At 39.8% G+C, this 23,136-nt stretch overlaps 1 protein-coding gene across 4 annotated transcripts in view; it reads right to left on the reverse strand.

Moving 5' to 3' along the window:
- SNX25 (sorting nexin 25) overlaps positions 1 to 23,136 on the reverse strand; it is a 115,152-nt gene that overhangs the window by 47,539 nt on the left and 44,477 nt on the right. For all 4 annotated transcript variants that reach the window (XM_076010679.1, XM_076010678.1, XM_076010677.1 and 1 more), the window contains exon 6: positions 5,322 to 5,392. In XM_076010679.1, the coding sequence (XP_075866794.1) occupies positions 5,322 to 5,392 (71 nt within the window). The remainder of the gene's footprint in view (positions 1 to 5,321; positions 5,393 to 23,136) is intronic.

Raw genomic sequence — 23,136 nt, forward strand, 5'->3', positions numbered from 1 at the left:
CTACACATCTGTGCCACTACCAATCCTGAACATGCAACTCTCACTGCATTTATCAAATTGTATTGTCATTTTGTATGTATCTGCAAATTAGACTACGATCTCCTTAAGGTGAAGGACAGTTTTATTTATTGTACTGCAGTACCTACTACACAATGGCATTCAAAAAATGTTGAGTAACTGAAGACACACTTCTCTGGTGAATAAGGTATCCTCCAAAGCTGTGGTCTCCAACCCCCAGGATCAGACTGTTAGGAAATAGGCTGCATATCACCTCCTGAGCTCAGTACCACCTCCTCCTTTAGTTTAAAAAAGTTCAAAAGCCAGGAATATCAGCTGTTTGTCCTAGCCAAAATCTGATAATAAAAGATTTAAAAGGAGTTTTAAAAAAAGAGCTGTATGGTCAAAGGTCAGCTTAATTAAAAGCTGATATTCAAGCTCCTCCTTCCTCTTGCTGTCTTCGGTACCACACAGAAATCTAGGAAACTTCTAATGACTTAGAACACAGAAAAAGGTGTCACTCACCCCTTTTGGGGGATTTTATGTCTTCCTGTGTAGCCTGACAAGTCGTGGACAGCTTCTTCACATGTGTAAAGCTCTTCTCTCTTTTGCATTACATTACCTGATCTCTTTGGATTTTAGGGGTACCAGAGATTACTTTGCACTGTGATAGAACACAACCTTTGGGTATGCAATGACTGGAATATCATTGGCAAGGGCTGCAGTTTGGGAAGCGGCTAACAGTGGTTGCAATAAATAGTTGTTACAAGGGTTTTTTTTTTTTTTTGAGTGTTTACAGATAAAAAGGCAGGTTTGAACACTCAGAGGCTGTGAGAGTACTCACCACCAAGGGATAGGACTCCCATGGGGGATGGGCTGACTGCAGTCACCAGCCCCAGGGGAATGTCTTTGTAGTAAGGTGCACTGCGGAAGCCTGTGCAGCCCAATCTCATGGTGTTTCGTTCTCTCTCCAGGGACTGAGATTCAGTGTAAAAGTGGGATCCTTGATTTTTAAAAAATTTAGATGCACTGCCCTCCAGGTGTATAGTGAAGAATGTCACTTTCTGACAGGTCCCGGAATTGCAGGATATTTTGGGACCTCGAGAAGAGAGGAATTCACTCAGTTCATATAGGTATTACAGGCACAGTCCGATGTTGAATCCTTGGAGTGACTTCCTACCCTTGAGAGGCTTTTAAAAGTCTAATCTGAAATTCATCATGAAAAGCTCCAGCAAAGCCAACTTTAAAAGGAGCCTATATAGCCAATCATTATTCTTGTTGCACTTTATGCAAACAATCAGGCCAAATATAATACTAAAACTTTTTTTTCCCAAGTAAATTGGTCCACTAAGATTATCTTTAGTAGAAATGGGGAATTGAAGAAAGAAAAATTATGTTTCAGAGTAAAACTATAGCATACCTGTCATTAGATTTTAGCCCTATTATTTTTGAGTTTTTAGTATCTGCCTACAATTTGGACTAAATCTGGAATTGTTTCCTGGCTACAACAAGTCTCTACAGAAGAACCTGGATTTAATTTTCTTTATTACACATTTAGCTAGCTCACTAATGGAATAGGGTTCATTTTGTTTGTTTTTTCCCCCCATTCTGGCATACAAATTGTCCTTTTGGTTATAATCCTTATGTATTACTTCTTCCAAGAATACCAAAATCACAGAATTCCGAACACCAGAGATGATTCATATAAATCAATGACTTGACTGAGGTCTCATTTTTGCTACTGTGTGATGCCATCCCAAATCAGCTTTTGGGTGCTCTTAAAATTTCCTGAGAAGTCTCCTCTCTTCACTTGACATTTGGCCAATGAGCCTTCCTGGCAATGAGACACCTTGACACTCAGGTTTTTTTTTTTTTTTTGAGACAGAGTCTCGCTTTGTTGCCCAGGCTAGAGTGAGTGCCGTGGCGTCAGCCTAGCTCACAGCAACCTCAAACTCCTGGGCTCAAGCGATCCTTCTGTCTCAGCCTCCCAAGTAGCTGGGACTACAGGCATGTGCCACCATGCCTGGCTAATTTTTTCTATATATATTAGTTGGCCAATTAGTTTCTTTCTATTTATAGTAGAGACGGGGTCTCGCTCTTGCTCAGGCTGGTTTCGAACTCCTGACCTCGAGCAATCCGCCCGCCTCGGCCTCCCAGAGAGCTAGGATTACAGGCGTGAGCCACCGCGCCGGGCCAACACTCAGGTTTTGATAATCAATGCTTTCAAGAAGAAAGATTTTGATCAAAAGGGAGGAAATAAGAAAGAAAATCTTTTATCTGAGGAATGCAAGCCCCTTTAAATTATCAGGCCCAGAAAGGCATTTGGAAAGTAACAGCTTCACATCTCACTAGCCCTTGAGCTAAATAATTACCTCTGGAAGCCTCTTGTTATATGGGCTCTAGATGAACCAATGGTGGGCAACCACAAAATGCCATACACCCTATAGCTCAACAATGTACAGCCAAAAACTAACCACTGTGATTTCTGTAAACCAGTAAGAATTCCCAATGAACAACTTTCTGCTCTTATGATTCATCCTTTTTCTCTTTAAAAACTTTAGCCTCTCTTTTGTTCTCCAGAGCACTCCCCAAGACAACTTGGACTTGTGTCCCCGTTGCAGTCCTCAAACTTTAAAGAGAGTTTACTTAAGCACAAATTCTGACCTTTTTGATTATTTTAGGTAGACAGAAACTAGTACTTAGAATAAATCAAATACTTCAGTTATAGTTAAAATTCAACCAGAATACTCCACACATTAATAGTAACTTCTTGCCACTTAATTCTTCCTTATACATATAACATGAGCACATATTCTCAGGTTAAATACTTAACATGTAAGAGCTAATCTTGGCAGTTTAACAAAACTGCAGAAAGCAGGAAGTCTAGACTCTAGAGCACATACTATGCAGACACAGAGGGTGGCGATGATAATCACTGTGAAGTTATGTGAAGTTATGAGAAGTTATGAAACCAGTCTCCCATGGTTGCTGTCACAAGGCAAAATAGCTCCAAGGCCCCAAGTGTGCTCAGTTTGTTGGTCTTTCCCTCAGTGCTTGAATAGAAAGAAGCCACGATCCCCAAGACAGTTGTGAGGACAGCTTAAATGGAAAACAGAGACATGAGAGAAACAAAAGTCACAGAGAATGTCTAGTAACATATTGTTACGGGCTGAATTGTGTCCTTCTCCACACCTCCAAAATAAATTCATGTGTTGAAGTCCTAACCAATAGTACCTCAGTATGTGACCTTACTTGGAGATAAGGTCTCTGCAGAGGTTATCAAGTTAAGATGAGGTCATTAGCGTGGGCCCTAATCCAACAGGACTGGTGTCCTTGTAAGAGTAGGAAATGCAGACACAAAGGAAAGACAGGTGCAAAGGAAAGATGATATAAAGACAAGGGAGAAGGCAGCCATCTGCAAGCCAAAGAGACAGGCCAGGAGCAGACCCTTCCCTCACAGCCCTCAGAGGGAACCACCTCTGCCAACACCCTGACTGCGGGCTTCCCGTCTCCAGAACTGTGAGAAAGTAAATTTCTGTTGTTTCAAACACCTGCTCTGTGGTACTATAGAATGGTAGCCCAAGCAAACTAATAGAGTAACAAAATAAGAAAGGTATTTTTCTGATTAAACTCATAACAACAAGGAGGGGCACTAAAAAAAGGTAATGGTGGCAAGAAGACATGGCTCTCTAGTAGTCTCTGAAGCATCTGTCAAACGGTCTGAAAGTGAAGCATCTTCTCTGCAAGAACAGTGAGCAAAAGTTGAGGAACGGAGCCTGTACTCTTGTAGGAATTCATCAGATCAAGTCTCCTCAACTCAAAAGCCTATGAAGACGTCCTTCCTCACTGAGAATGAAAGACAAAGCCCCCACAGCACCAGGAAGGGCCGTTGTAGTTGGGCTCACAGCCACCTCTGGGTCCATATTTGGCTTCGCTCCACCAACTGAGCCCTTTCTTCAGCCACATCAGTTTCCTCAAACACTGCAAGCTTTTGCCTTAGGGTTTCGCACCTCCCCCCTTCCCCAGATACCCTCAGGCTCCCAGATCACTGCTCAGAGGTCTCCATTTAGGGGAGATCTTCCCCAACTCACTGTGTGAATGCAAAATTAGCCTCCCTTCCAGCAGAACCCCACCACCTCTTCCCTTCCCCTAGGCACTCTGTTTTACTTCAAGCACACAACATCTGAAATACTGTGTACTTTGTTTGTTTATTGTCTGGTTGCCTCCCAGCCTCCTTTAGGGACACAATGCAGAGATTTTGTTTTTTTTACTACTGTATGATTATCATCTAGTGAGGGCTCAGTAAACACTGTTGAATGAACGTATTTGTACAGTCTTCCTTACTAGGCTGAGATTAAGAATTAGTGCCTCTGCATGGTCTACCTTCACTTGCTTTATACACGTACCTATCTTGTGTCAGTGACTCAGGGAGACAAGTCTCCAGCCTGAGCTCCCTTTTGCGGCTGTATGCTAATGAGAAACCTAGAAGCCTGTCATGGCCCAACTACTCCCTTTTCTTTTAGCCCTCTACTCCCTAACAGGCACTGGGACAGGTCTGGAGAGTCTTGTGGGAAGTCTGCTCTACAAGGTGAAAGTAGTATTTGTTGCCTCTCACCTGCGAATCAAGAGCTGCTCTGTATTCTAGATTTTAACATGTTCTCTAACTTCATTTATATGAGGGGGAATGTTTTACTACCATGCAAACTACAAGGAGTTGAGAGTCATCTTTATACTTTAATTATTCCTTAGTGTCAAGGCTGGGTAAAAATCTTACTTCATTTGAAGAGAAACAAACAGAAAAAAAATAGACTTTTTTTTTTTAATCTACAACGCAAGAGTGGAAAGCAGGGGAAAAAAAACAACTACTAACAATCCAAATGCTTAAGTAAAGGAAAAGATTAAATAAATTATGAAACACTGGAGTCATTTAAATGTTTATCATTTTTTAAGATAGAAATATTAATGAATATTAAAATTAAATTTCAATATATGAAAAAATCATGTAATCATGTTTAATTTAAAAACAGAACAGAAACACTATATATCCAATGATTTTAACCTTCTAAAAATTATGACAACAGATGAATAAAGTTTATAAGGGAATACAGAAATATAAAGGTTTTTGTTAGGATGAAATTATACTTACTTTCTCTAATGCTATTATATTATTTTAATAATTGAATATTTTAATAAACTTGAAATATTTCAATGTAAGCCAAAAGAATGCTCATATTGCCAAAAATCAGACAGGAGAGAGAAGGGGGTTGGTGGATAGACCTAGAGACGTTAGCATGTGTCACTGAGGAAAACAAACTGGTTCTTACCCTTGTGTCTCTTCAATTGGGGAAAGCTGCTAATTGTAGTCGCTTGGATTATTTCCACTACAATTTGATACCTGATTTTTAAAAAGAGAGAAAGAGAAAAGATTTAACAGGAAGAAAAACCATTCACAGGCAGCTTTATTTTATTTATTTATTTATTTTCTTAGAGACAGGGTCTCAGTCTGTCGCTCAGGCTGGAATGCAGTGGCACAACATAGCTCACTGCATCCTCGAACTCTTGGACTTAGGGCCAGCAGTCCCCAACCTTTTTGGTACCAGGGACTAGTTGCAAGGAAGACAATTTTTCTATGGATAGGAGGGAGAGAATGGTTTGGGGATGATTCAAGTTGCATTACATTTATTGTGCACTTTTTTTCTGTTATTACATTGTCATATATAATGAAATAATTATACAACTCACCATAATGTAGAATCTAATGCCACCTCCGATCTGACAGGAGGCAGAGCTAAGGTAGCGATGTGAGCAATGGGGAGCTGCTTTAAATACAAATGAAGCTTCGCTCACTTGCCTACCGGTGACCTCCTTCTGTGAGGCCCAGTTCCTAACAGGACAAGGACCAGTATTGGTTCATGGCCTGGGGGTTGAGGACTAAAGCTTTAGATTGTATTTATACTAAATAATTATAACACAGGAGCTGTGAATCCTTACCAAGACTCACTGAAACAATCCAACATGGATCAGGCACCTATAACAGGCTAAGCATTGTGCCACATGCTAGTCATTTGAGGCCCTAATGTAAGAATCACATACCTACTTGCCACCACTCTCCTCCCCATAACGGAACTATTACTACCTACCCCCCACCAGGGGTAGAAACTCTGAGGTTCTGCTTAACTCCTCCCTCTCCTCTACTTCTCCCTCCCTCTACCCCTAGGCAAGCAGGGCGTATTGATTCTACCACCTAAATCTGCACTGTCCAATAAGGTGGCCACGAGTGCTTTGTAGCTATTTAAAGTTACTAAATTAAAAGTTTAGTCACTTGTCAATCACACTTGCTACATTATGCATGTTCAACCAATCACATGTGGCTTGTGGACCATACTAGACAGTGCAAACAGAACATTTCATCGCTTCAGAAAGTTCTATTGGATGGTGCTGTCGTAAATAGATCTCAAAGCTGTCCTCCCCCCTGCAGCTCCACTGCCGCTGCCTGAGTGCAATCCCTCATTACTTCTCACTTATAAGTGGCTCCAGACCAGAATCAGAATATTTGCCGTGGGACTCTGGCTTGATTTCTTGAAAGCTCCCCAGTAATTCCAATGCACAGTGAGAACTAAGAACCATTAGATTAGAGCACCAGGTAAATGAATGTGTGACAGGGGAGACCTCCGAGTCAGAAAAAAGAAACAAAATTTTACATTTTAAGTGCTGAGTACAACCCTGGGGTTGTGGCTATTTTGAGCATACTCAGTTGGGTTTTATAAATCCAAATTTTCTTAAGGGTTATTCAACAGTTACTAAGTGTTGCCCTAGCCAAACTGATGCACCCTGAGTATTTCTTAGCCCTTAATGTAACCTACTTAATTGTATCTGCCAGTAATAGAGCTATTTAACATTAATTCTTAACTTTGAACACAAACTTTGCAGCATTCTAAGATTTAATTTGGCTGGCTTTTAGGGCATAAAATAACATACATTCTTTTGCTTTTTAACTAAAATCCAGCAGACACAAATTCATCACAGCCATAGCTATTTCATGGACTCCTCATAAATTCATATCTTTTTTATTTCTTCACTTGTGTAATATAAATATCGATGCCTGACTCACCATCTCAATGAGTGTGCTGTCAGGAGTAGTGTCAGTGTGTCACCCAAAGATGGTGGCAGATGCTGTTGGTTGCACACCCAATATCCAGTCTCCTTTCCTTCCTAACTGACCCACAGTTTTATCAGAGAAAGCAACACTCTGCTAAAAAGGCTAACCTTTTCCCCAGCAGTTAGGGTTGGTCATGTGACATAGTTCTAGCCTGGGAGATATAGGCAGAAATGGCTGGGTGAGGATTCCAGGAAAGCTTTCTAAAAGTTAATTCCACAGCAAACCCTTTCAACCTTTTGTCCTTGTCCATTCCTCATTTTTCTACATAAAACAAGAACACACAACTGGATGAACGAATAGTAGCCACCTTGCAATCAGGAGATAAAAGCCACAGACTAACAAAGATGCACTAAGAAGACAGGAGTTTAGTGCTCCAATGACATCATGACCCATCATAACAGCCACCCCCATCTGCCTATCTCAGGACATGTTGTTGCAGGAGGAAAATAAACTCATTTAATTCAGTGTATGTCAAGCTGTCTCTCAGCCAAACGCTGCTCCACCTGACAGAGAGCTCTTTATGGACTCCATACACACAGAAGATATAAACTCTAGGCTGAATATACACGCAGGCAATGTTTTCCAAACTGAAGTCTTGTAGGACATTAATGATCAAGAAAGTTTTTGCTGGAAGTGTCTTCATTCCTCCAAATAATGGCAAACCACAAAAACAGCTCATTACATGAGTAATTCTGTTAGTTACTAAATGGATAAGAAAACAGCTTATAAAAAGCACACAAAAACCTGGAACCATCAAAGCCCAGGTCCTTAACTGAACCTTGGGACTTAGGTTCTCTACTGAACAGCATGGACCTTTCACACAATTCCAGCATGTGTTTCCAAACATCCCCTTGTACACGGCAGCCATCTAGATTAGATGTCCTGCAAATAGACTTCTACATAGCGATTCTAATCTTGAGAATTTGTTATCAATGTAAGGAAACAATTAATAGAAGCAAAAATAAATAAATAAATAAAAGAAAAACATAAAACCAAAGCTATCATATACATATTTGTTGTAGCAACTTCTACAAAGCATGAAAATAATCTATGTGGTCAATAATTCTTTCATTAAACAAACATTTGTTAATCTTTTCTTGTTCACAGGAATGAACAATACCAATATGAAGCTCTGAGAATATATCAGATTAAAGGGCAAGCACTCAACCAATAATATTTATGATCATAAACATTACATGAAAATAGAGTTTATGATGAACTAATTTTAAAAAGGCAAAATGGCATGTACATTTATGATTACAGGTATGTAACCATATGGGTACGTGAACCAGGGCTACAAGGCAAAATACAAATGAAATAAAGGACAGTTGTATTAAAGTGGTAGAATTATGAATTTTTTTAAAATCACTTTCCAGACTGTTAACCTACCTATCTATGCCTATGCAAACTAACTTTACTTTCTCTCCTGAAGAGTAAGTTTTCTTTACCTCACTATCCCTGCACTATTACCATCATCTTTCTCAAGATGTTATCATCTTAGATATTTACCCTACCAGCAATCATTAATCTCAAAGCCAAAATATTGATTGGCTTTGAGCTTTAAATAAGCTCCTTTCTCTCTGCCACCACCCTGTTTCAGGCCTCCTCCTTTCACATGTGGGGCATTGCAATGGCTAAACAGTCTAATTGTCTCCATGACTTTAATCTTTCCCTCTCTAAACCATCTTGAGCATCCTGTCAAAGCATCTTCCCACAAGACTGCTTTCATCTCATCTCCCCCTTGCTCAACACCTCTAGCCTGCCGTTTCTTCCACAGCTTGGCACTGGCTCTCTTATCCAACCCAGCTTCTTTTTCTCCTTCATAAACATGTGCACATAACCTGGGTCAGTTTCCATACTGTCCTCTGTATGGTCTCTCTAGGCTCTTGCTCATCATGCTTTGTTTGCTTCTTGAAGGCAATCTTCCTACTTGTCCACCTAATTAGACCTTATATATATTACTTATTTCCTCAAGTCTTCCCCATCCCTGTTGAACACCTTCATACCTGCCTTCACTGAAATCTTAAATTACTTCTGTTCTTTAATGGTGCTTTTTTATTTACTATTTTACGTTGTTGTTTTAAAGAGTCAAACTTCCATAAAGAATGCTGTGAACAAAGAAAATGGTGTGTGCAGTCATTTCAGGGACTAATTCTCCTTTAAAAAAATAGTGACATATTTTTGAGTCTAAGGCAAAACTGTGGCTTGGTCCATAACAAAGATATGCCACTTTTTTCTCCCCAACTAGATCATGAGCCTCTTAAAGATAGTTGTGTCATATATTTTCCTATAGTACCTAACATGGCACTAAACATAAGGTAGGCATTGAATAAATATTAATAAGCTAAATTAACAAGAGTTAACATCTCAAACACTTAGCAGGTACAAATAATATTCTGAACAATTTGTTCTTTTGATATTTGTAATGATTCATGCTTTGGAACAAATGAATCATCGGTGGTACCGAAGAAAATATACACTGAGTAAAGAGTTAAAATTTTTAAATAAAACATTAAAATTATAATACCAGCTAACAATTTTTTTTTCTTTTTTTTTTTTTTTTGAGACAGAGTCTCACTCTATTGCCTGGGCTAGAGTGCCATGGCGTCAGCCTAGCTCACAGCAACCTCAAACTTCTGGGCTCAACGATCCTTCTGCCTCAGCCTCCCGAGTAACTAGGACTACAGGCATGCGCCACCATGCCTGGCTAATTTTTTTTTATATATTTTTAGTTGGCCAATTAATTTCTTTCTATTTTTAGTAGAGACAGGGTCTCATTCTTGCTCAGGCTGGTTTCGAACTCCTGAGCGATTCTCCTGCCTCTGCCTCCCAGAGAGCTAGGATTACAGGCGTGAGCCACCGCACCTGGCCACCAGCTAACAATTTTAGATTCCTTTCGTTAAGTAACAGGTATCTGTTTAGGTACTTTAATTTACATTATCTCACTTAATCCTCATAACAAAGTGCTATAACTATCTCCACATTACAGAGGAGGAAATTGGAGTTCAGGTGGATTAAGAAATCGACACAAGGTCCCATTGCTTCTTAACCATTAGGGCCAGAATCTAGGGTTGCCTGACTCTAAAGCTCATGCTCTTAACCATTCTCCTGCTACTCTAAAATTCAATATATGTTAATACTTATCTTGCCCAAGGCTTTTCAAAATACATAAGCATGGTCAATGCCAGATAATCCAGCCTTTCTGCCTCCTAGATCCCTCTTGGATACTATTTCTGCCAAATCAGACCACATGCAATACCCGGAACACACTCCAGTTTTTTCTTGACTCCCTTCTCCTCAATACTTCTCCTGTTTCTTCTCCCTCTTATACACAATCACTCCTCCTTATCTGCTGAAATCTTATTAACTCTTGTTTGGTTTTTTTTGTTTTTTTTTTTTTTTTGAGACAGTCTCACTTTGTTGCCCAGGCTAGAATGAGTGCCGTGGCGTCAGCCTAGCTCACAGCAACCTCAAACTCCTGGGCTCAAGCAATCCTTCTGCCTCAGCCTCCTGAGTAGCTTGGACTACAGGCATGCGCCTCTATGCTCGGCTAATTTTTTCTATATATATTAGTTGGCCAATTAATTTCTTTCTATTTATAGTAGAGACGGGGTCTCGCTCTTGCTCAGGCTGGTTTCGAACTCCGGAGCTCGAGCAATCCGCCCGCCTCGGCCTCCCAGAGTGCTAGGATTATAGGTGTGAGCCACCACGCCCGGCCCCCTATTAACTCTTAAACACTCAGTTCATGACCATTTCTATCTGAAGCTTTCTTAGATTCTTCTCTGTTATAAGATGAAATATTTGCTCCTACCCACTTCTCTTTAGCTCTTCATACTCCACTTCTGGGCCTTAGTATCTTGCTTTCTACTTAGCTATTTGTATGCACATGGGTCTCCTATGCTGGACTGCAAACACTTTGATGGAAGGGAGCGGAATCTAAGGATCCACAGCCAGTTCATCTTCATATACACCAGACCCCTCACACAGTGCTTTACAGGTAGCAGGCATTGCAAAATGATTATTGAATTTGTTTAACTTACTTTCACTTGATACCAAGAGGAAATGATTGACTTTTTCCATTCTCATTTTTCTCTACAAAAGCCATATAATATATGCACATTGAAGTACATCCAAATGCTGGCTGTTCTTGAAAGCACAGGCTTCTCTGAACTCTGGGAAGCAATTCAGAGATACTGAGCACTCACTCAGCTTTCTTTCTCCAGAGGAGGATATGGCCTTCCAGGTGACGAGTTTGGTTCAAGAATCAGGAAGACTGCTCACGCCTGTAATCCTAGCACTTTGGGAGGCCTAGGCGGGCGGATTGCTCAAGGTCAGGAGTTTGAAACCAGCCTGAGCGAGACCCTGTCTCTACCAAAAATAGAAAGAAATTAATTGACCAACTAAAAATATATATACAAAAAATTAGCCGGGCATGGTGGCGCATGCCTGTAGTCCCAGCTACTCGGGAGGCTGAGGCAGGAGGATCGCTTGAGCCCAGGAGATTGAGGTTGCTGTGAGCTAGGCTGACGCCACGGCACTCACTCTAGCCTGGAGCAACAAAATGAAACTCTGTCTCAAAAAAAAAAAAAAAAAAAAAAGAATCAGGAAGACTGATATTTGTGTGCATAGATTGTTGGTATATGTTTTTCCAAAATGATAACATAAACTCAAGTATTAACGAGAAGTGGTATAACAATAATTCAGGCCGGGCACAGTGGTTCACACCTGTAATCCTAACACTTTGGGAGGCTAAGGCAGAAGGACTGCTTGAGGCCAGGAGTTAGAGACCAGCCTGAGCAAGAGTAAGACGCCCATCTCTACAAAAAATAGAAACATTAACCTCGCTGGGTGGTGTGTGCTTATGGTCCCAGCTACTAGGGAGACTGAGGAAGGAGGATGGCTTGAGCCCAGGAATTTGAGGTTGCAGTGAACTATAGTGTTACCACTGCACTCTAGCCAGGGCCACAGAGCAAAACCCTGTCTCAAAAAAACAAAAACAAACAAAACAAAAAAAACAAGAATTCAGCTGTTTTCCAAGTGTGGCAAGATCCTACCTACACTATCCTTTGTCCCAGGGACCAGGAAAAAGCCACACTAAGATAACTGCCACCACCTGCTCCTCTGAATTGCCACCTCGCCTCTCTTTAGTGTTACACAATTGGCTAAATAGAGGGAGTTTGTGTTTATGAACACTCTCCACCAATCTGAAACTCACCTAAAATGCTACACAGTACTTCAAAGTATATAATTACCTTAGAAATCTATAGATTTATTGTTCTTATACTCTATTGTTTAGAACAGATTTGGAATTCAACCAGAATTGAGTTCAAAGTTATTTACATACAAAAAAAAAATCAGTCTCATTTTCATAAGGCACACCTTATACAGACTTTTAAGAAATTATTAAAGTTATCTGAGCACGCACATGTTGGAATTTCCTAGGAGAGTCAAAGGCCAGACAAATATTTACCATTTTAGCCCAATCAACCTAAGTCCACCAGGATCACTGTAGCTGAAGAAAATCAGATTTGCTGACCCAGGCAATGAGTGAGAGACTAATTAGGGGTCCTCAAACTTTTTAAACAGGGGCCAGTTCACTGTCCCTCAGACCGTTGGAGAGTGCGGCGCACATTCCACACATGCGCACTGTGGGCCCCGGACGAATCAGCTGCTAAGCAGGACAGGCGGTGGTGGCAAAGACACCCAGTGGACCGGATAAATGTCCTCGGTGGATGGGATAAATGTCATCGGTGGGCCGCATATGGCCCATGGGCCATTGTTTGAGGACCCCTGGACTAAATACTAGAGGAACTGGAGGGTGTCTCCACAAACAAAGGAAAAGATGAAGTCACTATGGGATTCCAGGGAAAAGTGGAGTTTAGATGAAATTTAAAGGAAGCAGCATTTTGATAGACTCGAAGCAGGATTTTGTAAAGGGGTCAACTTTGGGCAGATCCAAGGTCCCATTTCCTTGAAAACTATAAAATTAAGATAGATATGTTGAGTCCAGAAACACCTTATGTGCAGCTCTGCATCAGGGTTGTAAAATAAAAGATGCTTCTGTGTGTCAAACTGACTTAGATCCTCCAGACAAGAGTAGGATGTGTCATTCTTACTGATATAATTTCAAAGAGCAAAGTTTCTGATAGTCTCAGATTGTAGAGAACAAAGTTTCCTAGTGACTAAGAAAGCTCAAAGAAAGGGATCATTACGACATTTTAAAGCCATAGTATGGATAGCCTGTACTTGGGAGAAATATTGTCTCCTGTTAACTTTGTAGCTGGCTTTAATGTCTGTTACACCAGTCTTATAAATGACTGGCCAGATTTTACTTTCTCAGTCTGAGCCAATTTTTTCTTTCTCTAAAATAACATATGTTCATTGAAGAAAATGACAAAACATACACTGCACAACATTTGAAGTTAACCACTATTAACATCTGGAATATCTTTATAAACTTTTTTCTATGAAAATATTTTTATTTATAAGACTGGCTATACATACTGTTTTAGAGCTTTTTGGGGACCAATTTAGCTAATATCTTCAAATATAATTAAATATTCTAATATTACACCATTACTAATACCTGGTAATCTATTGTATACATGCACCAACTCTTTTTTTTTTTTTTTGAGACAGAGTCTCACTTTGTTGCTCCAGGCTAGAGTGAGTGCCATGGCGTCAGCCTGGCTCACAGCAACCTCAATCTCCTGGGCTCAAGCGATCCTCCTGCCTCACCCTCCCGAGTAGCTGGGACTACAGGCATGCGCCACCATGCCCGGCTAATTTTTTGTATATATATTTTTTAGTTGGTCAATTAATTTCTTTCTATTTTTGGTAGAGACGGGGTCTCGCTCAGGCTGGTTTCAAACTCCTGACCTTGAGCAATCCACCCTCCTCGGCCTCCCAAAGTGCTAGGATTACAGATGTGAGCCACCGCGCCCGGCCAACTTTTTTTTAACCAAATTTTTCTTGTTAGACATTTTGGTTATTTCAAGCTTTTCTCTATTTTAAATAACATTGCAAGAAACATTCTTGGAGAAATCTTTCTATACATTCATAATAATTTCCTTAAGATAAATTATTATAAGGAATAAACAGGTGAAAAAGAATGCATATTTTTACATTATAAAATTGTGTTAAAGAAAGGTAATCATTTATACCTCTACCTGTAGGATATGAGGTTTTATTTTCCCATACCGTTGCCAACACAAGTGTCATCAAATTTTTAATCACTAATATTAATCACCACCAATATTATAAACAAAGAAAAGCATCCCTTTTTAGTGTTTATGTCTTTGAGTACTACTGAGGATCTATAACAAGAGGATTCTGAGCTACCTTTTGATGAGGTAAGTTTAGTAACATTAAGCAGGGAGTGTCAGAAGCATAAATAGGGGAAATGTTTTAAGTTAGGACATGGAGGAACGAGAGGCTCTTTCCACTAAAGGAACTTTTAAAACTGTTTTCTTTCTTTCTAGTGTGCCTAAGGTGGCTGATTCCACAGAAAGACTAAGACATGCTTCCTAACTTTTTCCCTCACATATTGAATGATATTGGAACAGAACACTGGGGTAACCAGCCATCCCAGACCCTCCCCAGCCACCCCCCCAGGGCTGAGGAAACCATCTCCACACATCTATACACTGAGTCACACCAAGAAGGGAACTCTGGACCACAGCAGCCTGAGGTGAGGTGTCCCGACCTTAGGTAAACACTCCCCACCCCCACATGCACCCATTCTCTCTCTCTCCCCCACTACACACAGACACACACACACACACAGAGAAAATAATTTGGAAATATATTCACTAAGTATAGTTTTTATGTTTATGATAAGTGATACTTTTCTTAATCTTATTTATCTATATTTTTGATCTTCCTAAAATAATCAAATGTCACCATATTCATTTTCTAGTTCCCAGAGCTACAAAATTACATGTTACAGAAACAACCAAAGTATGTCACCCTTAGCTAGCTTATTAGATGCTTGACTGATCACCACAGGTTGAATTCTCGTGTTGCTAACCCTCATCTCTCTCTGGAAAACTGCACTTTTGTCTAGTGCAAGGCCATCAAAAGAGAAAGCAAGTATGGCTACCACTCAGTGCTGCACTGGAGCCAGTTCATGAGGCTTGAGCAGGCTTATGAGACCTGGCTGTTCAATTTTTAAGAATTAAGCTGGGTATGGTGGCTCACGCCTATAATCCTAGCACTTTGAGAGGCTAAGGCAGGAGGACTGCTTGAGGCCAGGAGTTGGAGACCAGCCTGAGCAAGAGTGAGACCCTGTCTCTACTAAAAATAGAAAAACTTAGCCAGGCATGGTGGCACATGCCTATAGTCCCAGCTACTTGGGAGGCTGAGGAAGGAGGATCACTTAAGCCCAGGAGTTCAAGGTTGCAGTAAGCTATGAAAAGGCCACTGCACTCCAGCCTGGGCAACAGAGCAAGACCCTGTCTTAAAAATAAATAAGTAAATAAATAAAAATATTTAGGAATTAAACTCATCATTAAAAATTAAATTATACAAACTTACAATTATATTTGTTAAAAGGTAGTAAGTACTCAAAGCTTTTCATTTCCTAATAATTTTTATTCATTTTATCATAACAATATGCTCATGAGGTTATTTACATCTATGTTATCAGTATTCTGGAAATACTATTATATACATATAACGATGTGCTATTGCAAATCTCCCAACTCCATGTCCAGTGACATCATGCTGGTGGCTTTAAAGCAGCCATGGCTGGAATATTAACACTAGAGAAATCCGCAAATGCTACAAGTCAGGGTTTCTTACCCGCTCAAAGGTCAGCTGTTAAAAATTAGCTGCACGCCATTTATCACTACCATTCCTTCAACAGGCATTAGCAATTGCAAAATCCTCTTCTGCTGAATAAGAACTTAGTACCTACCACCTTTTCTCCCCTCAAGGAAAAGAGCACCACCTACCCCCCAACTCTTGATGCTCCTTTCCAAATATAAGAAGCCCCATCCCTGGCCTCTCTCAACCCCTGGCTCATTCCTCCTTAATGAGGAGGAGGTTGTTAACCTGATCACAGAGGAAGAGGAACTGGGCATGTGAAGCACAGGCCTTTCTTTTTTCTGTTCTCTTGAGAGCATGTGTTCTCTGCCTCCAACGGCAACGAGCAGATGGACTCTGGACCTGCCAGGGAGAAAGGGCGGAAGGGGGACACAGGGACAAGGAGGCTATTCTGGTCCAGCATAGCTGGGTAGGAAAGACTGTCTAATCCTGAAATTCTGTTTTAGAATGCAGGCTGCTTGCACATATAAACTGCATTCTCCATTATCTGTTAAAAATAAGAGTGACACGTTGGCCTTATTCCTCAGCTCTAAAGGCATTCAGACCTCAGGGGGAGAAAAGCATTGCTATTTATTGAGCTTTCTCAAACCCCAAAACTTAACACTGTACACTAGCCAGCCACTAGCAACTGATTAGTGTTCATAATAAAATTAAATCTGTTTACAATCCTTGGTTTAATGACCATAAAACAACAGTAGCAGCTAACGATTGGAAATGTGCCAGATCTTGGGCCAAAGGCTTTATATAAACTGACTTGTCCCAACAGTCACTCATGAAGCAGATACATTTACCCACAGTGCTGGTATTGCTCCAATTGTAAGCACATAATTTTTTAATTTTCAGAGAGATCATAAACTTCTTTATACCAAAATTTCCCCTTCTTATATCAAATTTTACATTGCTGCCAATACTCAATTTATCTTTCTCCTTAAATGAAAATAACGTGTGTTCTCCTATGTTGTAACTCCCACCTCTGTGCCCTCTGCTATTTCCTGGATACCAACAGAAGGAGCTGTATTTCTGAAGTCAATGTACTTTTATTTCTCATAAGACTGAAAGATCTTTCAGAACAATTTTCATAAGCAGCCACATATTTTTTTTTTGGCATATTATGGGGGTACAAATTTTAAGGTTTCTATAAATGCCCTTTCCCCTCCTCCCCATAAGTCTGAGTTTCCAGCATGACCATCCCCCAGATGGTGCACATCTCACTCATTATGTATGTATATACCTGCCCCCTCCCCCCTCCCCCCTGCCCAATACCCTATTACTGTAGTACCTATGTGTCCACTTAGGTGCTGCTCAGTTAATACCAGTTTGCTGGTGAGTATATGTGGTGCTTGTTTTTCCATTCTTGGGATACTTCACTTAGTAGTATGGGTTCCAGCTCTAACCAGGAAAATATAAGATGTGCTATATCACCATTGTTTCTCAGAACTGAATAGTACTCCATGGTATACATATACCACATTTTATTATTCCATTCTTGGATTGATGGGCACTTGGGCTGTTTCCACAGCCTTGCAATTATGAATTGTGAGCAGCCACATATTTTATCAAGTTTTTCTTTAAAACTAAATTTACATTCATTTATTCTTTCCATAAAAATTTGCCAGGATTCTCTTGGTTTTATACCTGATGGTTTTTCATCTCCTTGTCCACCCACACTAATCTTTTCCTTAGCAGTTAATGTATGCTATTGATTTCTGACATGCTGCATTAGTTTGTCTTGAGGTATGCTTGATTTCTTCTTTCATGTTCCTCTATGACGTAATCCTATTTTACTGCTCATGACTCAGAATATATTTTCAGAATCAGTGTTCAAAACACAGAACATTTAAATAATTTAAGTTCTTCTTCACGGAAGCATACAATATTAAGAATTTTAATATTTTAATATATTATCTTCATGTGCAAATGTACCTAAAATAATTCAGAGATAAAAATCCATTCCCTTAATATCTAAAGAAAAATACTTAGCAAACTCCATCAGTAACCCACTCCACTGTTAATTATAATCTCTTAAATTAATCCATTCATTATGCCCATTTCCTCTAGTTTTATTCTAGTAAAGCAGAAAATACCACCTCAATCTCAGCATGTACTAGATAAAAGTAGATGAAAGGTTTTCTTTTCTTCTCCAAGCTAAATAATCCTTCATCTTTTCAATTTTAAACTTTCCAGCCATTATTAAAATTTCCTTCCTACTATTTTCAGACTCTCCATTTTGTTCTTTAAATAAGGGGTCAGAAATAAACAAATCCAGAACTGAAAAAATCTAATAAAGATTGAACTGGTAGTAAATAAGATTATGGCAATGGTAGTCTGCTCTGATTTTCTTTATTACTACTTGTTTATCTGGCAGTATATCACTGTCTTAATAATAGATGACAATACTTCTGATTGCATTGTTCTCTGCCCAAAGGATTAGTGCCAGCCAAGACTCACAAACAGAACAGAGTTATCTCCATACCTTGAGGAAACCCCACAAAGTTGGAGCCCTATGTCACTGCTGTTTTCTGCCCACCTGATAAGCAAGCCACCCAGCTTTAAATGCTGGATTTGAAGTCAGGCAGACCTGAGTTCAAATCTCAGCTATGTTACTTATTAGCTCTGTGATCATGGGCAAATGACTTTGCTCTCTTCAATCATAAAAGGGAATAATAATACCTAATTCACATACTTGTTATAATGGTCAAGTAAGATGATGATTATAAAGAATCCAACACTGTGCTTAATACACAGTAGATGTTCAACAAATGGTGGCTTGAAACACACAAAGAAAATTTTCTGTTCTTGAGCAATTGCTTGGCTTCTCTTTAACCTTGGCAAATGTCCACTCAAGGGAAGTTGTATTTTTCTAACGCTTATGTGTAAAGTAGAGCTATTCTGCCTCACTAAACTATACAACATATAGTATGGTAGCAAAAATGGCTATTTGTCTGTCCTATATCCATTCTTCTTTCTTCCTTAGTAACAGAATTCTCCATTTTCAACTGGGCCTAAAGCTGCCTGGAATAAGACTCCCTATTATATCTCAAATGTTCTGACCAATAAAATATGAGCAGAAATATCATATAGCAGTATCTAGAAACTTCCTAAAAGATAGCCAGTGCATGACCTTTGCCACCTTCTTTTCTTGCCTTCCCCTTGTCTCCTGGAATTAGGATATGATAAATAGCACTCTAGAATCAATACTGGACCATAAGGACTTTGGAACATACCCTGAGGATGGTAGAGCAGCGAGCTAGAAGGAGCCTGGGTCCTTGAGAAGGGTGGAGTCCCCAACCAGTCCTCGACTGCCTACCTTAGTATACAGCCTTAAAAAAGGAGGAAATCCTGCCATTAGAGACAATAGATGAACATAGAGGACACTGCACTAAACAAAATAAGCCAAACACAGAAAGACAACTACTGCATGATCTCACTTACACGTGTAATCTAAAAAAAGTCAGACTCATAAAGGCTGAGAGGAGAATGGTGGTTACCAGGGGCTGAAGGGGTGGGAGTGGGGAGATGCTAGTCAAAGGGTACAAAGGCTCAGTTATGCAGGAAGAATAAGTTTTGGAGATCCAATGCACAGCACGGTGACTATAATTAAGTAACACTGTATTGTATACTTGAAATTTGCTAAGAGTTGATCTGAAGTGTTCTCACCACAAAAAGCAATGGCAACTATATGAGGTAATGGATATGTTCATCAGCTTGATTGTGGGAATCATTTCACATTATATACATATATCAAGAATCACATTGTACACCTTAAATATATGTAAATTTTATTTGTCAAGTGTGCCTCAATAAATCTGGAGGAAAAACCACTATACTTTGAATAAGTCGTCATTATTTGGGGGGAAAGGGTCTTGTAACTTGCATCTGAATCAAATCTTAACAAATAAGTACCTCCAATCTACTTATGGGGTTAAACTAGTGGCTCTCATTCAGGGGAGACCTTTTTCCCTGGGAACATTTGACAATATCTGGAAATATGTTTGGCTGTCACACATGTAAGGGTACTACTGGCATCCACTGGGCCCAGGCCAGGATGTTGCTAAACATTGCACAATAAACAGACCAACAATAAAGAATTATGTAACCCAAAATGCCAATTTTACCAAGGATGAAAACCTTTAGGGTAAAAATGCCTCTCAGGAAGGCCAGTGATAAAATTCCCTTTGTTCATTACAATAAACATGGAAAAGAATGAGATATACTCAACAATCACCACATACCTCTAACAGTACAAACAGTTTTCAAAGAGTCAGAATACAATGAAAGACACCACATGACAGCTAGCCTGGACTTCAAACTGGTAGCAAGTGGGAGAACACTCCATTTAAAAGAGATACTAGTCTCATGTTATGATCACTTGAGGGAGCTTTTTAAAAATACTGGTGCCCATGTTCCCCTCCAGACCAACCATACAAAAATTCCTGGGGGTGAAGCCCAGGCACCGGTTTTTGTGTGTGTGTGTGTGTGTGTGGAGAGTAATAATTTACCCTGGAGTACTTTTTACCAATAGGGTAAAGAAATACCCAATGCAGGCAGCACTGCATGCTTTCCTGGACTACAATCTGCCCATGCCTTTGTAAGAAGTCTGCAAGGGCAGAGCTTTCATTTCTCCTTCAGTGTTATTTTGACCTCACTTTATCTTCAAACTAAAAGAACACTCAGTATTTTCTCTGCTATCACTGTTAATTGTTGAGTTTCACTAATGGACACACTTTCATTATGGGCTCTGGTTTCCCTTCCTTGATTGTGGCATCATCTCCCCACCCACACCAGCAGTGGGAAATCTACTCAGCTGCTCTTTAATATTCTGTACCAAGATGGCATTCACATTTCTGGCTCCTGTGTTAGCAGAGTTGTTCACTGCTCCTACTAGCAAACCATGAAAAAATAAAAATATTGGACCAGTGTAGCCACCACATCTTCACTTTGACATCTTGGATTCAGAAAACAAGAAAAAGGAAGTAGCTACAAAGGACAAGAGGATATTCAACTGTACCCTTTAAGGCCTGAGCAGTTCTGATACATAGCCAGGGTTAAAAACCACTAAATTTAATGTATTTGAAGGATGCATTTCTAGCTTTATAATCCTACTGTGAAAACACTTCATGCTGACTCAGAAAACAACCAAACTATTCCAGGACTGCACATATCACCCTCAAAGTTTGTTGTGTTTTGCTTTGTTTTGTGTGGATTCCAGCCTAGAAGAGCTAAAAGAATTTATTTCCTTTAGAAAATATTCATCTATCTACCAAATATGTATGAAGTAAAAGTGGATGTGTTCATCAACTGCTGAGTCTAAATAAAACACATTCCCTACATTAGGCAGCCTATCCCAAAATTTTACTCAGAGCAATTTAAAGATAGTGACCTAAAACGCTAATATAGTCAAACAGCAGAGTACTCTAATTATAATAGAAAAACAACAGAACAGCTCAGACTATGATGAAAGAAAGCAACTCCACAGGTTTTGGGATGCTGAAAAGCCTCAACAAAGACTTTAGACAAGAGTCTAATAAAAAGTAATCCCAATTGTCAATACAATGAGCAGACCTGACCCTTGAACAGGAGAGTAATTTTTTATATCAAACAAATAATAACCAAGTAACAACGTAACAGAGGGAATGGCCTGAAAAAGAGTAAAATGTCTTATAAGTTGTCTCTTTAAAACCTCCCCCACTCTTTTTGGGAATTAAAGCTTGTGTTCCTGCCCAAGGCAAGTAATCAGAGGGGCAGGAGAGTGTCCTTAGTTCTTTGTACCACAGGAGATGGCACAAAGGACTTGTCCAGGAGTGGAGGTCACCAAATTGTCTTCCCTGGAGAAGAGATGGATGAGGACCATCAACTGTAGTTAAACAACAATGTCCTGAAACAACCAACCAAAAACAACCCTATAAAAGTTCTGTATTTCTGCTTCTAGACAGGACATTGATACTTAATGACAGGAGTTTGCCAACCTACTCATTTGCTGGAAAATTAATAAACTTCCTTTTTCTTCTCCTCAAACTATTTGTCCTCAGTCTTCTGATGTGGCCTCAGGGACAAGTGTCGAACTTTCGGTAACAAGACAACTTATGTAACATCATCAAGCAAAATATCAATCTCTGCTATTGCATTTGTTCCTGACAGACTTTCTAGTTACAACTGTGCACAAAGCAGAGAATAATGCCCTTGGGTGTGCCCCTAAGACACAATGGATAAGGACAACTGCCCCATGGATAAAAGACATCCCAGTGCCACATCAAACAGAACTGCCTGAAATTCTACTATACAGCAAAGCCTAAGGAGTCATCTCACAGTCACAAGTCCAAGGGAAGATGCTTAGGATATGCAGAATCTGCAAAAGTGTTCAGAAAGTAACTCTGGATGTGTATATCTACCATTGAGAAAAATGCCCTGCACACTATTTTCTCCCAGGTTCTTTGCCAAGCTTGCTGAGAGAACTATAAACTCTTTAGGATCACTATGATCCTACAGCTGATGTTGCCAATTGTATATGACACTTTCAAGGAGACGTTTATACCTCTCGTCACAAAAGAACTCTGAGCCCTTCTAGAGAAAGTCATCAACACATTTCCCAAGCTCTACATGAGGAACTGAAAGCTTATAAAGGGATGGAGGTCAGGACTCAGTCATTATACCAACATAATTAAATCTGAAAATGTATTCTTTCTGCCTCTAATATACTAATAGACACTTTAAGAGCTTGATTATCTGATTATCAGAGTACTTCCAAGTGCCCCCTGCCCCTAACTCTGCTGAAAACGCAAAGCCTAATGGTAAAGTGGAAGACACAGAAGAGATACGATGTATGGAACAAGAATAGCGCACACCAGGAATATTCCCTGGTGCCTGTGTTCCATCAAGTTCTTATTGCTGGTAGAAAGGGATTAGGACTCTAAAACATTTTTTTTTTTTTTTTGAGACAGAGTCTTGCTTTGTTGTTCAGGCTAGAGTGAGTGCCCTGGCATCAGCCTAGCTCACAGCAACCTCAAACTCCTGGACTCAAGCGATCCTACTGCCTCAGCCTCCCGAGTAGCTGGGACTACAGGCATGCGCCACCATGCCCGGCTAATTTTTTTTTTATATATATATATCAGTTGGCCAATTAATTTCTTTCTATTTATAGTAGAGACAGGGTCTCA

This window comes from Microcebus murinus, chromosome 15, assembly GCF_040939455.1.
Source record: "Microcebus murinus isolate Inina chromosome 15, M.murinus_Inina_mat1.0, whole genome shotgun sequence".
Classification (NCBI taxonomy): Eukaryota; Metazoa; Chordata; class Mammalia; order Primates; family Cheirogaleidae; genus Microcebus; species Microcebus murinus.